Below are 15,646 nucleotides of genomic sequence, written 5' to 3'. Positions count from 1 at the left end.
TTTATAGGATACAAACTTAATGTAAAAAAAGAAATCAATTCTATTTCTGTACACCAGCAGTGAACTATTAGAAACTGAAAGAAAAATACAATACCATTTACAATAGCATCAAAAATATACAATACAAAATATGGCTGAGACAAAATTTAAAATATTTAAATAATTGGAGATATATACCACATTTACACGTTAGAAGACTCAATATTATTAAAATATCAATTCTTCCAAATTGATCTATACATTTAATCTATTCAAAAAAAAATCCAAGTATAATAGTATCAATTCTTCCAAATTGATCTATACATTAAATCTATTCCAAAAAAAAAATCCAAGTATAATAGTTCAAAGAAGTTATTAGCTATTTCAAAATATATACGAAAATGCAAAAGTCCTAGAGAAGCCTGAACAATTTTAAAGAAGAACATAAGAGGGCTTATACTACCTATTTTCAAGGCCTGCTATAAAGCTAGAATAATGAAGACAATACAGTATAGATACAGATCGGTGGAATAGAATAAAGAATTGTCAATTAATTTTGACAAGAATGCTGTAATTCAATTGGGGAAATACAGTATTTTTTAACTAATGGTGTAGGAACAACTGGAGAACTAAAGGAAAAAAAAGTAAACATCATTTACTCATACCATATATAAAAATGAACTTAAAATAGATTATTGACCTAAAGGTAAAACCTAAGATTTAAAAATTTTTAAGACAGCACAGAGAAGAAAATATTCACAAACTTGAGATAGGTAAAGACTTCTTAAATGGGATAGAAAAACTATGAGCCATAAAAGAGAAAACCTAAAAACTGTACTTCAAAATGGAAAACTTCTGCCCTGTGAAAAATACCATTAAGAAAATGAAAAGACAAGGCACAACTGGGAGAAAATACTTACTATATATATATATATATATATATATATATATACCCATCAAAGGACTTCTACCTAAAACTTATAAAGAACTTTTATAATACAATAATAAGATGAACAACCCAATTAGAAATTGGCAGATGACCTTAACAGACACTTCACAAAGAAGACACACGAATGGCAAATAAGAACTTGAAAATATTCTCAATATCAGTAGTCATCAGGAAAATGAAAATTAAATTCAAATGAGATAGAATTTAGCCATTAGAATGGCTAAAATTAAATTAACTGACAATATCCAGTGTTGGCAAGAACGTAGAGCAACCAGAATTTTCACGTATTGTGATTGGGAGTATAACATGGCAAAACCCTTTTAGCAAATAGCCAGACACGAAAGAATACATACTGCATGATTCCATGTTTAAGAAGCTCTATAAAATACAAATTTAATCTATGGTGACAGAAAGTAGATGAGTGGTTGCTGGGGGAGGGTGTGGGAAAGGGGATATTTTCTGTGATGAGGCAAAAGGAACTTTTCTGGTGATAGAAATATTACATATCTTATTCGTGCTAGTAACTACATGGATGAATAATTTTTTTAAAACTCACGAAAATAGACACTTAAAATGGGTACATTTTATTTTATATTACGTTGGTTTAAGAAAAATACTTGGACTTGAGTCAAGAGATTTTAGAATGACTCTTGTTTTTTGTCCTCTCAAATACATTTTTTCTATCACTCAAAGTTTTCAATCATATCATGTTAAAAAAAAAAAAAGGACCTCACCCCATATTTACAAAACTGGATTGTGTTAAATATGTCACCCCTCATCACTGTCATGTATCTTGCCATGCCAATTTAGCAAAAAAATTATCTGAAATGAACTATTAAATTATTAATATTATTCTAATTATAATAAAGGTAAAATTACTTTTTTATGGAACACCTGCTATTTTCCAAGCACTGTTCTAGTCACTTTATACATACTATCTCTAATGCTTATAAATAACTCTGCAAGGTTGGCAACACGACCTTTAACAAGGTGAAGGTGCTTACACAAGCCACACAAGGATCCAATCAATAATGGAACTTGAGTCCAATTCCAGCCTGAGTCAGTATTTTCACTGCAATAGCCACCACTCACTGATTAGTGGTCAGTATTGTGCCACTTAGAAGTGCACAGATGCATTTTTTTTTTACAATAATTACCTTAATTGGAATTAGTAAACACTGTTTCAATAAACCAAAAAAACCGTTACTGTTGAGTTGATTTCAACTCATAGTGACTCTATATGACAGAGCAGAACTGCCCCATAGGGTTTTTAAGGAGTGCCTTGTGGATTCAAACTGCCAGCTTTTTGGTTAGCAGCCAAGCTCTTAATCACTTTGCCACCAGGGCTCTAGATGTTTCCAATAACGAACACATTTTTCCTCAAGTTTTTCCAATGAATTAAATCAGGCTTTTGCCTCAGTTTCTATTGTTCAATGCCAGTGTAAAACATAAAGGAAATTGTTTTTTATAATAAATACCTTCACTATCCAGATCATCACTTTGACCAAATACACAGTCCACAGAAGAGTCAGGCAAGAAGGTCCATTCATCAAATTTAACGAGTACATCTTCAGAAAAGCTCCCGTCACTGCTTGAGGCTGCTCCTTCTTCAGCAGCACTTTTCATCTGATGTCTGAGCACCATTCTTGCTAGGGTGGATCCTATATCTAAAAATATATTAAAATTCAATAATTATACAAACTTCAAGATAGACAGATATATACATATGTATTTATATGTATGTGTATATATATTATATAAATATATTTATATATATATAAATAAAATAAACCCATTGCCGTCAATTCTAACTCATAGTGACCCTACTGGACTGGGTAGAACTGCCCCATAAGGTTTCCGAGGAGTGGCTGGTGGATTTGAACTGCTGACCTTTTGGTTAGCAGCCAAGTTCTTAACCACTATACCATCAGGGCTCCCTGTATATATATATACAAAACACACACATCAAAGCTTCTAGAGAATTTTCTATTCTTACTTCCGGAGTCTCTTTATAATAGTGACATTGCTTAATCAGCATATGGTGAGTTTAAATAAAAACAAGAAAATAAATCATAAACGTTTACACAAAGCTTTGGAGTAGATGAAACTACCTTGACCCAGGAAAGGGCCTGGGCTTTGAAACCATACAGGCTTGTGTTCAAGTCACAAAACTGCCACTCACAGGTTATAACAGCTTCCTGAGTGCCAGTGTCCTCACTTAGAAAGTGAAGATGACAATATCTACATTGTAGAGTTAAGGAAAAGACTAAATGAAATGAAGTATGGAAAATGTCCAGCACAATGCATGGAACATAGAAGATGCTCCAAAATTATATGCTTATTATTATAAAATATTTGCTAAATGATTAATTCTGACTATTGGTAATCAAAAGGTCAGCAGTTTGAACCCACCAGATGCTGCTTGGAAACCGTATAGGGCAGTTCTACTCTGCCATATAGGGTCGCTAGGAGTCGGAATCAACTGGAATGGCAACGGGTTTGGTTATTATTGGGAAATTGGATGGAATTTTGAAGTTAACATTCTTCTTATTTCATTATATGTTATGTTCTCCTGTAAAGAAATAAGTTGGCAGAGTCCTTACATTTTCTGTTTTTGTACATATAGCCTAAAGTTTTCTTTAAAGATTATTTTCATAGCTCACATTGGCATGTTTATGTGACTCAGTGAAGCAGGACCTGGGTATGTTTTAAAGTTATGAATCCAGACTTCCCATAGCCAGCCAGGGAGCTAATTTCTTGACTTTTTTTCCAGACATAGTCTTTTCATATACAAGCATTTATGACTAAAAAAAACCATATCCCAATTGTTGTTTTTATACACATTTTACACATTAGCATACTAAAAACACTGTAACCTTTTTTTTTTTTTCACTTAAATTGTTTTCTGTATCAGGACATTTAGATTTGCCATTTCTCCCCCAGTGACGCAAAGCACTCTAGTACATGAATGTACTAAAATTTATTTGCACAGTTTATTTTGGGAAATATTTAGGTTTTCTTCCCTATTTCTCTGCTGTTATAAACAATGCTTTAATGTGCATCCTTGTAACCACTTCCTTGTGCACATTGAGAATACCTGTATCATGTATTTCTGTTAGTATATTGCTGGGCCAAAAAAGAATGTACATTTATAATATTAGTGGATATTGCCAATTTACTCTCAAAAGAAGAAATGTATATATGAACAATATGTGAAGTTCCTGTTTCTATACATGCTTTTCAACATAATTTATTACCAAATTTTTATTTTTGCCAATGTTACATGTATTTAATGGTTATCTAATATGTGCAAAACTCTAGTATATATGCTAAGGTTACAATATTGGACAAGACTAACACTCATTTCATGACACTTATAACCTACCCATGAGTCAGAATCGACTCAATGGCAACAGGGTTTATGATTTACTGGAAGATACCAGAAGGTAAAAATTCAATTAGTATATAATATGATATGTGTTATCACAGAAGGAAGAAATAGTTAGCTATGAGAGCACCTACAAAACCTGCCACCCAGACTTCGTGGGGTCAGGAATGCCTTCTTGTAAACAGTGACAACAACACGAAGGCAAAAAAGATGAAGAGATAGTAAAGTGAAGTGAAAGGATAGGAAGTTAGGTAGCCATAATTACACTGGGGAAAGCCTGGAAGGAAGAGCACACAAAGCACTTAAGAAACTGGGAGAAATCCAGCTGGACGGGACCTTTTAAGGATATCTGAAGGTTGGAGACTTTGAATTTGTAGAGGCACCAATATGTATGGATGAGTATTTTTTCCCAGAAGCCCTATCTGGGTGAAGGTGAGGAAAAAAGCAGACTGATAGACTGGCCAAGACTAGGGTGTGCCTGAAGAATGCACCAGAAAAATGATGAGTAAAGCAAATGTGTTATTACCAAGACAGCTCTTAAGGTGAAGAGACAGGGAGTTACCACTGCTATGGGGAACAAGTGGACACGAGGGGAAAGAGGGTAAAAGCTGGGAGCTCAAGGTTTAAAAACATGTTTAGTGTGAGTAAATGAGAGAGAGCTGATAAGATAGAAATGTTATGAGGGATGATGATAACTTATCAGTATATATAATATATACAAAATATATACTTACTTGAAAATCTAAAGAAAATACAAGTGTAACTTGATATAAAGAGTATATATTAACTTGAAAATGCAAAGTATATATGGTTGTGTTTGCTTTTACGTATTCGTTTAAATGTATTTGTAAATGTAAGCATACTAAAATTTAGAAAGTCTAGAAATATCCATGTTAATTTTATACAAGAGATGTGATAAGTTATTTTTATATTCTTCCTTATAATTTTTCCATATTTTCTAATTTCTAAAATGAGCATGTATTACTTTTTAATAAAACATAAAAGATATTTTTAAAAAAGAAACTCCTCATAAAGCTCCTACTGTTTCTGCTTTTTTTTTTAAGAAATATATTTGCTATCTCATAACTTAAGTATAATATCTCTCTCAAGCATTTCATGATACACACACCCCAAAAAAGATATTCAAACCTTTTCAATACTTTGGCTTAAGCTGCATCAAAAGAGAGTGAAAATTAACTAAAAGATTAGTGACAAAAAAGAAAAAACTAAAAACAACAGACTAGTACAAAAATTTGGTAATCAATTATGTTGATAAGCTTATGTAGAAACGGAAATGTCACATACATTGATACTTACTTGTTTGCTTTCTTAAATTAGATGTCTTATCTGGAAATAAAGGAGCAAGCCAAGAAGGCTCAATTTTTCCCATGCAAAATCCACCAAGGCAGATGCTATTATTGGCCACGTCCAGGGCAAGCCTCCCTAAAAGCAAACTGATGATTTGGCTGTCGCCTTTCCCAATGCTTATTGTCAGGGCTTTCCGGACATCTTGTTCGCGGGATCCACTGTTCAATAACAGTTCCACCAATCTGGGACTGCTCTCTTTCTCACACACCTATTAAAGAAAAAAAAAAGTCATATATTAAAAACCTATATTTCCTGTTTTTGAGAATGGTAAGTTGAACTTGGTGTGATTTTTTTCTACACCCTTACAGGTAGATTGAAACAAAATAAAATACAGCAAAAATCATCCTTGAAATAGACTGGGAAAATGAAGTAAGACTAAAAAAAAACAACCAAACACATTGCTGTTGAGTTGATTCCAACCCGTAGTGACACTGTGAGACAGAGTAGAATGTTGCATAGAGTTTCCAAGGAGTGGCTGGTGGATTTGAACTGCCGACCTTTTAGTTAGTAGCCAAGCCCTTAACCACCAGGGCCCCAAAGTAAGACTCCCACCACAAATGTCAGAGTAGCATAAACCAAATAATCTGCCACAGGAGAATCAGTTATCATGAAAGAGGTAATCTCATATGGAGTTAGAAAACTTGGGTCAGGCTACATCAATTATACAAGTTGCTTACATTTTTTAGGCTTACATTTGCTCATCAGAAGACATCTAGGAAACTACCTATTACCTTATACAGGAAATACTACTTCTCTTCCTTCATTTTTAACATAGAATAACTAAATGGTAATATAAATACCATAAAATTCCTTAATGTCACATACAAAAGACAATCATCACACATCTCTGATTTTCTTGACTCTTCCAGGCACCAATATGTATGGATGAGTATTTTTTTCCACAAGCCCTACCTGGGTGAAGGTGAGGAAAAAAGCAGACTGATAGACTGGTCAAGACTAGGGTGTGCCTGAAGAATGCATCAGAAAAATGATGAGTAAAGCAAATGTATTATTACCAAGACAGCCCTTAAGGTGAAGAGACAGGGAGTTACGACTGCTGTGGGGAACAAGGGGGCACTTTAGGAAGATTTTAGTAATATCTCTAGTAAGTACTGAGCACTTTTAAAAAATCACCTCTATGAGATGAAACAGTTAACATTTACCGTAAAGCAAAGATAAGAAGGTAAGGGGGAGGGAGAGGGAAGCAAGATTAATGGAAAAAGAACAACCACAATAGAAACGATGAGTACATTGACATGTTTTGAAAAATGTAACCAATGTCACTGAACAATAAGTATAAAAACCAAAACCAAACCCAGTGCCATCAAGTCGATTTCAACTCTTAGCAACCCTGTAGGACACAGTAGAACTGCCCCACAGAGTTTCCAAGGAGCGCCTGGCAGATTCAAACTGCTGACCCTTTCGTTAGCAGCCGTAGTACTTAACCACTACACCACCAGGGTAAAAAAGTAGATACTGTTAAATGGTAACCTAGTTTGCTGTGTAAATGTTCACCAAAAACACACAAAAAATATTATTTAAAATAAAAGGAAGGAAGGGAAGAAAAGAGGGAGGAAGGGAGGGAGGGAGGAAGAAAGAGACTAACAAACTCAGTCATAGAAGCAGCTATCTAAGACACAAATATTGGTCTCTACTCATCCAGAGCAAAAGAGAAAGAAAGAAACCCCAGATTCAGAGAAGGAACTGGTCTACAGGGCTGTCTACATGAACCATGGCCTCTTTTACCCTGAGACCAGAAAAACTAGATGGTGCCCCACTATCACTACTGAATGTTCTGATCAGAAATACAATAGATGGATCCTGATAGACAGGGAGAAACATGTGGAGCAGAAGTTTAAATTCTCAAAAAATCCACTTACTGGGCCAACTGAGACTGGAGGAATTCCCAAGACTATTGCCCTTGAACCAAAAATACCCCCTGAAGTTACCTTTTAGCTAAATAGTAGGTTAGCTCAGAAAGAGTAAAGTATATCACCCTTGAGTACTGCACTCCTTTAAAAAAATCATCTGTATGAGACCAGATGGCCAACAATTACTCTAAAGCACAGACGAGAAAGCTGGGGGTCAGTGAGACTAGGTTAATGATAATGGAACAGCTAGAACGGAAATAATAAGAATGTAACCAATGTTACTGAACAATATGTGTGCAAATTATTCAATGGGAACCTGTTTTGTTATGTATGCTTTCACCAAAAATACAATAAAAAAATTTTTTTTTAATTCAATCACAAATGCTTTCTTTGGCGGTCCAGCGAATTATTATCCCTAAGTCACAGGATTTACTGTCAACCTTGTACTAAGGTGATTTATGTTTTATCTCCTTCCTTGCCTCCCATACAAACATAAATACTTAGAAACTATCTTGAAGTAGGAAACTCCTTTCATATTCTGTATTTATATCTAGTACTGTGCTTGCACATAGAAGATGCTCAGTACATTTTTGTAGAAGAAATTTTCTTGGGGATTAAAAGCTCTCAAGCTGTTTTTGGGTATATGGTGCCACAAAGAAATATATATAAAAAAATTGTATCAGACAAAAGAAATATATGCCAGTAAAAAGATAAAAAAAAAAAAACTAATTTCTTTAAATCTCATGTATATAGTTCTTCCTCTCAGAATATTCACACATTATTCTGAAAATAGTTTCTATTTCATGACAGAAAAAAAAAAATACTGCTTAGAAATGCCCAGTCTAGCATATAAGTAGTAATGAAGAAATCTCAGAATATAAACAAAGGTTTTCAAAAGTATAATTTATCCTTTGCAATCTTCTTTCCCATCTTATACTTTACAATTAATATGTGTGACAATCAAAAGCAAATTCTTGTAAAATACTAGCCCAAGAGACAAAACGGGCCACATAAAACAGAGATTCCATCAGCCTGAGACCAGAAGAACTAGACGGTACCTGGCTACCACCAATGACCACTCTGACAGAGAACACAACAGAGTTCCTTGACGGAGCAGGAGAAAAATTCTAGTAAAAAGATCAGACTTAATGATCTGACTGAGACTGGAGGAACCCCAGAAGACATGGTCCCCAGACACTCTGTTAAGCCAGAACTAAAACCTTCCCAAAGTCAACTCTCCTGACAAAGAATAGACAGGACTATAAGACATAAAATGATACTCATGAAGAGTATGCTTCTTAGTTCATGTAGATACACAAGACTAACTGCACAGCTCCTGTCCAGAGGTAAGATGAGAAGGCAGAAAGGGTTAGGAGCTGGTTGAACAGACATGGGAAATCCGGGGTAGAAAGGAGGAATGTGCAGTCACATTATATGGATAGCAACTAGGGTCATATAACAATGTGTGTATAAATTTTTATATGAGAAACTAACTTAAGCTATAAACTTTCACCTAAAGCACAATAAAAAAAAAAAAAATCTTCAACCTAGCATTCAAGATTAAATGAACAACCCCTCTCCCACCACCACACATTTACTGTGGGATTAAGAGCAGTCATTGAAGAGGCAGATTTTCCACCATTTATCAGGAAAGCCCCCACATGTCTACCAGTTTGTTGTACTGTGGGGGCTTGTGTGTTGCTGTGATGCTGGAAGCTATGCCACCGGTATTCAGATACCAGCAGGGTCACCCATGGAGGACAGGTTTCAGCTGAGCTTCCGGACTAAGACAGACTAGGAAGAAGGACCTGGCAGTCTACTTCTGAAAAGCATTAGCAACTGAAAACCTTATGAATAGCAGCAGAACATTGTCTGATACAGTGCTGGAAGATGAGCCCTCCAGGTTGGAAGGCACTCAAAAGATGACTAGGGAAGAGCTGCCTCCTCAAAGTAGAGTCGGCCTTAATGACGTGGATGGAGTAAAACTTTCAGGATCTTCATTTGCTGATGTGGCATGACTCAAAATGAGAAGAAACAGCTGCAAACATCCATTAATAATTGGAACCTGGAGTGTACGAAGTATGAATCTAGGAAAATTGGAAATCGTCAAAAAAGAAATGGAACACATAAACATCGATATCCTAGGCATTAGTGAGCTGAAATGGACTGGTATTGGCCATTTTGAATTGGACGATCATATGGTCTACTATACTGGGAATGACAGCTAGAAGAGGAATGGTGTTGCATTCATCATCAAAAAGAATGTTTCAAGATCTATCCTGAAGTACAGCGGTGTCAGTGATAGGATAATATCCATACGCCTACGAGGAAGACCAGTTAATACGACTCTTATTCAAATTTTGCACCAACCACTAGGGCCATAGATGAAGAAATAGAAGATTTTTATGAGCTGCTGCAGTCTGAAATTGATTGAACATGAAATCAAGATACACTGATAATTACTGGCCATTGGAATGCAAAAGTTGGAAACAAAGAAGAAGGATCAGTAGTTGGAAAATATGGCCTTGGTGATAGAAACAATGCCAGAGATCGAATGATAGAATTTTGCAAGACCAACAACTTCTTCATTGCAAATACCTTCTTTCACCAACATAAACGGTGGCTATACACATTTTTTTTTTTATACACATGGACCTCACCAGATGGAACACACAGAAATCAAATTGACTACATCTGTGGAAAGAGACAATGGAAAAGCTCGATATCATCAGTCAGAACAAGGCCAGGGGCCGACTGTGGAACAGACCATCAATTGCTCATACACAAGTTCAAGGTGAAACTGAAGAAAATCAGAGCAAGTCCCCGAGAGCCAAAATATGACCTTGAGTATATCCCACCTGAATTTAAAGACCAACTGAAGAATAGATTTGACGCATTGAACACTAGTGACCGCAGACCAGACAAGTTGTGGAATGACATCAAGGACATCATCCATGAAGAAAGTAAGAGGTCATTGAAAAGACAGGAAAGAAAGAAAAGACCAAGATGGATATCAGAGGAGACTCTGACATCTCGAGCAGCTAAAGCAAAAGGAAGAACTGATGAAGTAAAAGAACTGAACAGAAGATTTCAAAGGGCCTCTCGAGAAGACAAAGTAAAGTATTGTAATGACATGTGCAAAGAGCTGGAGATGGAAAAACAAAAGGGAAGAACACGCTCAGCGTTTCTCAAGCTGAAGGAACTGAAGAAAAAATTCAAGCCTCGAGTTGCACTAGTGAAGGATCCCATGGGGAAAATATTAAACGACGCAGGAAGCATCAAAAGAAGATGGAAGGAATACACAGAGTCATTATACCAAAAAGAATTAGTACATATTCAACCATTTCAAGAGATGGCATATGATCAGGAACCAATGGTACTGAAGGAAGAAGTCCAAGCTGCTCTGAAGGCATTGGCAAAAAACAAGGGTCCAGGAACTGATGGAATATCTATTGAGATGTTTCAACAAACAGATACATAGCTGCAGGTGATCACTCATCTATGCCAAGAAATATGGAAGACAGCTTCCTGGCCAACTGACTGTAAGTGGTCCATATTTATGCCTATTCCAAAGAAAGGTGATTCAACTGAATGTGGAAATTACAGAACAATATCATTAATATCACACGTAAGCAAAATTTTGCTGAAGATCATTCAAAAAGGGCTGCAGCAGTATATTGACAGGGAACTGCCAGAAATTCAGGCCGGTTTCAGGAGAGGACATGGAACCAGGGATATCACTGCTGATGTCAGATGGATCCTGGCTGAAAGCAGAGAATACCAGAAGGATGTATATCTGTGTTTTATTGACTATGCAAAGGCATTCGACTGTGTGGATCATAACAAACTATAGATAACACTGCGAAGAATGGGAATTCCAGAACACTTAATTGTGCTCATGAGGAACCTTTGCATAGATCAAAAGGCAGTTGTTCGGACAGAACAAGGGGATACTGATTGGTTTAAAGTCAGGAAAGGTGTGCATCAGGGTTGTATTCTTTCACCATACCTATTTAATCTGTATGTTGAACAAATAATATGAGAAGCTGGACTATATGAAGAAGAACGGGGCATCAGGATTGGAGGAAGACTCATTAACAACCTGCGTTATGCAGATGACACAACCTCACTTGCTGAAAGTGAAGAGGACTTTAAGCACTCACTAATGAAGATCAAAGACCACGGCTTCAGTATGGATTACACCTCCACATGAAGTAAACAAAAATTCTCACAACTGGACTAATGAGCAACATCATGATAAATGGAGAAAACATTGAAGTTGTCAAGGATTTCATTTTATTTGGATCCACAATCAACAGCCATGGAAGCAGCAGTCAAGAAATCAAAAGACGCATTGCATTGGGCAAATCAGCTGCAAAGGACCTCTTCAAAGAGTTGAAGAGCAAAGATATCACCCTGAAGACTAAGGTGCACCTGACCCGAGGCATGGTATTTTCAATCCCTTCATACGTTTTTTTTCATATGCATGTGAAAGCTGGACAATGAATAAGGAAGACCGAAGAAGAGTTGATGCCTTTGAACGGCGGTGTTGGCGAAGAATATTGAATATACCATGGACTGCCAAAAGAACAAAAAAATCTGTCTTGCAAGAAGTGCAGCCAGAATGCTCCTTAGAAGCAAGGATGGCGAGACTGCGTCTTACATACTTTGGACATGTTGTCAGGAGGGATCAGCCCCTGGAGAAGGACATCATGCTTGGCAGAGTACAGGGTCGGTGGAAAAGAGGAAGACCCTCAATGAGGTGGATTGACACAGTGGCTGCAACAATGAGCTCAAGCATCACAACGATTGTAAGGATGGCACAGGACCGGGCAGTGTTTTGTTCTGTTCTGCATAGGGTCACTATGAGTTGGAACCAACTCGACGGCACCTAACAACAACAACAACATTAGGAAAGAGACTGCAAGCGAGTTATTTAACCTCTCTGTGACCTAATTCCCTAACTATATAATGAGAATGGTATAATGAGAATGGTGTCCCTGGCTGGTGCAAATGGTTAAGCACTCAACCACTAGTCAAAAGGTTGGCAGCTTGAACCCATCCAGAGACTCCTCGAAAGACAGGCGTGTCACTGTTTCCGAAAGGTCACAGCCTTGAAAACCCTACGGAGCAGTTCTACTCTGCATGCGCTGGATCGCTGTGAGTAGGAATCAACTCAATGGCAAACAACAACAACAATAATGAGAATAATACTAAGCCCTACACATGAGTTGTTATGACCATTAAAATGTGCAAAGTATTCAGAGCAGTTCCCAGGTGGTAATGAGCACCACAGAGGTGTTTGCTACTATTTTTAATTAGATTTTGTTATACTTACTCTTTCCATCATGAATTGATGAATCTTACCTTCATGCTCATTATTAGTCCTCCATATTCCTCCCTACCAATCATATACATTACAATCTTATACTTTCCTCAGAATGCCTAACTTAATTAACTCCATCTTTGCTCTGAACAGCCTTTAATTAAGCAGCCTCTTGGTACATGAATAAATAATCTTGATTATTTTCCACTGGTACAAAATGAGGTATAGTCAACCAATCCTCTCACTAATACTTAATCAATGTTTACCGTTTGCTAGATACAAGTAATGTTCGGTAACTAGGATGGATTTTTTACGGTTAGTGTATAATCCATGGATGTAAAGATCTGATTTTTTTCAAGAAAAGACGACATAAATGTGCACATTAAGCCCAAAAGAATGTGGGAAGAGAAATAAACTAAAAAGCTTTTTGTATAGAAAGATTTGGATACTCTGAGAGAAGAGTAGACAGCATTTCCTGTGGGAAATGCAGTGCAATTACACTCAGGTGCTTTTATACTGTTTCCTTAATAGGAACTTCGGGGGCCCTGGTGGCACAGTGTTTAAGAGTTCAGCTGCTAAGCACAAAGGTCAAAACTAAAAAACCCAGTGCCTTCGAGTCGATTCCGACTCATAGCGACCCTATAGGTCAGCAGTTAGAACTCACTAGATGCTCCTCGGAAACCCTCTGGGGCCGCTATACCCTGTCCCATAGGATCTCTGTGAACTGGAGATGGCTCGATGGGCAACAGGCAATTAGACCTTTGAGGATGAGGTTTCTTTTTTAGTTCTTTGGCATCCCCAAGTAATATTAATGCAAGTAATATGCATGCAATGATTTGCATACAAAAGATGTACGATAAAAACTTATTAAATTATTGGGAAGGAAATAGTCTAATTACCCTTAGTAATAAATAGAGAGGCAATTTTCCCTAAAAGTTGCTTGCTTAAAATAAATTTGACTAAATTTTGTTTTACATAAGGATAATGGTGCACGAAAATGGGTTACAAGATCATTTTCTTTTTGTATCGATTCTTAACACTACCTTAATCTTACAGTTGATAAATCCATTTAAATCCATACTCAGGCAAATAGGAAATTAAATGAATTAAGGCTTAAATTATTGGAAAACACAGTACTGTTATGATTATTTAATGATACATATTAAATCACTACATAATTGCTTTGTTAAAATATTATTGAATTTCTAGAAAACATATATAGTGCTGCCTGAATGTCAATATAAATTCTAAAATATATAAAACCAAGACAAACCTGAAACACAGGTAACACATTTTATCAAATATTTATTGAATACATACTGTATATAAAGCAGTGTTAGATATTTTAAATGATACAAAGATGAAAACTGTACACTTCTATATTCATACAATTCACAAAATCTAAAAGAGGTACACACAAATTGTCATGGACTTACAGAAGAAGTAATTCTTAATTTTGTTTGGGGGTTTGGGGACTTGGGAAGGGCTTTATCAACCAAAGAGAATTTGGATTTGATTTTGAAGGGCAGAACTTTGATGGGAGGGATATGTGTTTGTGTGGTGCAGGAGGGAAAGGATAGAAGGAGAGCACGGCTACAGTATTACACAACTTAAAAAAAAGGTTGCCATTGAGTCAATTCTGACTCATAGTAAACCCATGTGTGTCAAAGTAGAACTGTATTCCATGGAGTTTTCAATGGCTGCTTTTTTGGAAGTAGATTGCCAGGCTTTTCTTTCAAGATGCCTCTAGATGGATTTGAACCTCTAATCCTGCAGTTAGCAGCCAAGCTCATTAACCATTTGCTCACCCACTGTATGCGCAACTTCAGGGGGGCCAATAACTGGCATGTCCATGTAAAGGATACCCCTAAAGGTATGCAGAGCACAGCCTGTCCAGTAACACATACTCATCCTGAAGGGAGCACTTTCTAAGCAGAGAAACTATAAACAGAGAGAAAATGGTTGAAAAGTGATCAAAACAAAACAAAATTGTACATGAGCAGGGTGTGGCTAGAGAAGAAGTTGCATAGAGATGCATATAAGGAGACAAATTTGAAAAGTTATTTATCAACTTTAACAAGGTAGGTAGACAAATAAAATAAAGGACTAGATTGACAATACCTAAAGGTCCCTATTACCTCTAAAATTCTGACTCTAAACTCCTACTACAAATCATAAGCCATGAGCAATAAACTGGCATATTATGAAGTGAAGAATAACGGGGTGTAAGTAAGAGCTATACAGTGGTAGAGTCAAGTAATAAAGACAACAGTAAGGCCTCGAATATTTACCTGACAAATTAAGGATGTCGACTCCTTTGCTTGATTGGCGTCAGCTCCCAAAAGAAGCAAGCATTCAGCCATGACACTGTTATTCTGATCACATGCTCTCTCTAGCATCACACTTTTTAACTCATTATCCACAGCTAATTTTGCAAAGCACTTGCAACAAAGATTTAGAAACTAAAATGAAGAGTGGAAACACAAATTAGAGTCAGCAAAATATATAACATTTAGCATACAAGTGAAAAACATTGTACCTGTTGATTCTTTTGTTCCATGATGCTGGAAGACATCTGATAGAATACTACTGAGTCAAATGAGTGATGCACCAGCAGCTTGGAAAAGGATACTGACAACTCAAGTATTGTCAAGATTGTCTGAAATCCCTGAAATTATGATAAACATTAATAACAATAACAAGCAATTCTAGACAAAAATGAATGAATAATATAAAACAGAGATTTTCTGTATATAAGTCTTCAA

The 15,646-nt window shown here is 36.3% G+C and overlaps 1 protein-coding gene across 6 annotated transcripts in view; it reads right to left on the bottom strand.

Annotated features, from left to right (window-relative positions):
* The window catches only part of LRRK2 (leucine rich repeat kinase 2), a 158,551-nt gene that overhangs the window by 93,742 nt on the left and 49,163 nt on the right, over positions 1-15,646 (bottom strand). For all 6 annotated transcript variants that reach the window (XM_049882826.1, XM_049882827.1, XM_049882829.1 and 3 more), the window contains 4 exons: positions 15,421-15,549; positions 15,173-15,343; positions 5,634-5,892; positions 2,407-2,595 (listed from right to left, as the gene is read on the bottom strand). In XM_049882826.1, coding sequence (XP_049738783.1) covers positions 2,407-2,595; positions 5,634-5,892; positions 15,173-15,343; positions 15,421-15,549 — 748 coding nt within the window. The remainder of the gene's footprint in view (positions 1-2,406; positions 2,596-5,633; positions 5,893-15,172; positions 15,344-15,420; positions 15,550-15,646) is intronic.

The sequence above is a fragment of the Elephas maximus genome, chromosome 4 (assembly GCF_024166365.1).
Source record: "Elephas maximus indicus isolate mEleMax1 chromosome 4, mEleMax1 primary haplotype, whole genome shotgun sequence".
NCBI classification, from domain to species: domain Eukaryota; kingdom Metazoa; phylum Chordata; class Mammalia; order Proboscidea; family Elephantidae; genus Elephas; species Elephas maximus.
This window is presented reverse-complemented; position numbering and strand designations above follow the sequence as displayed.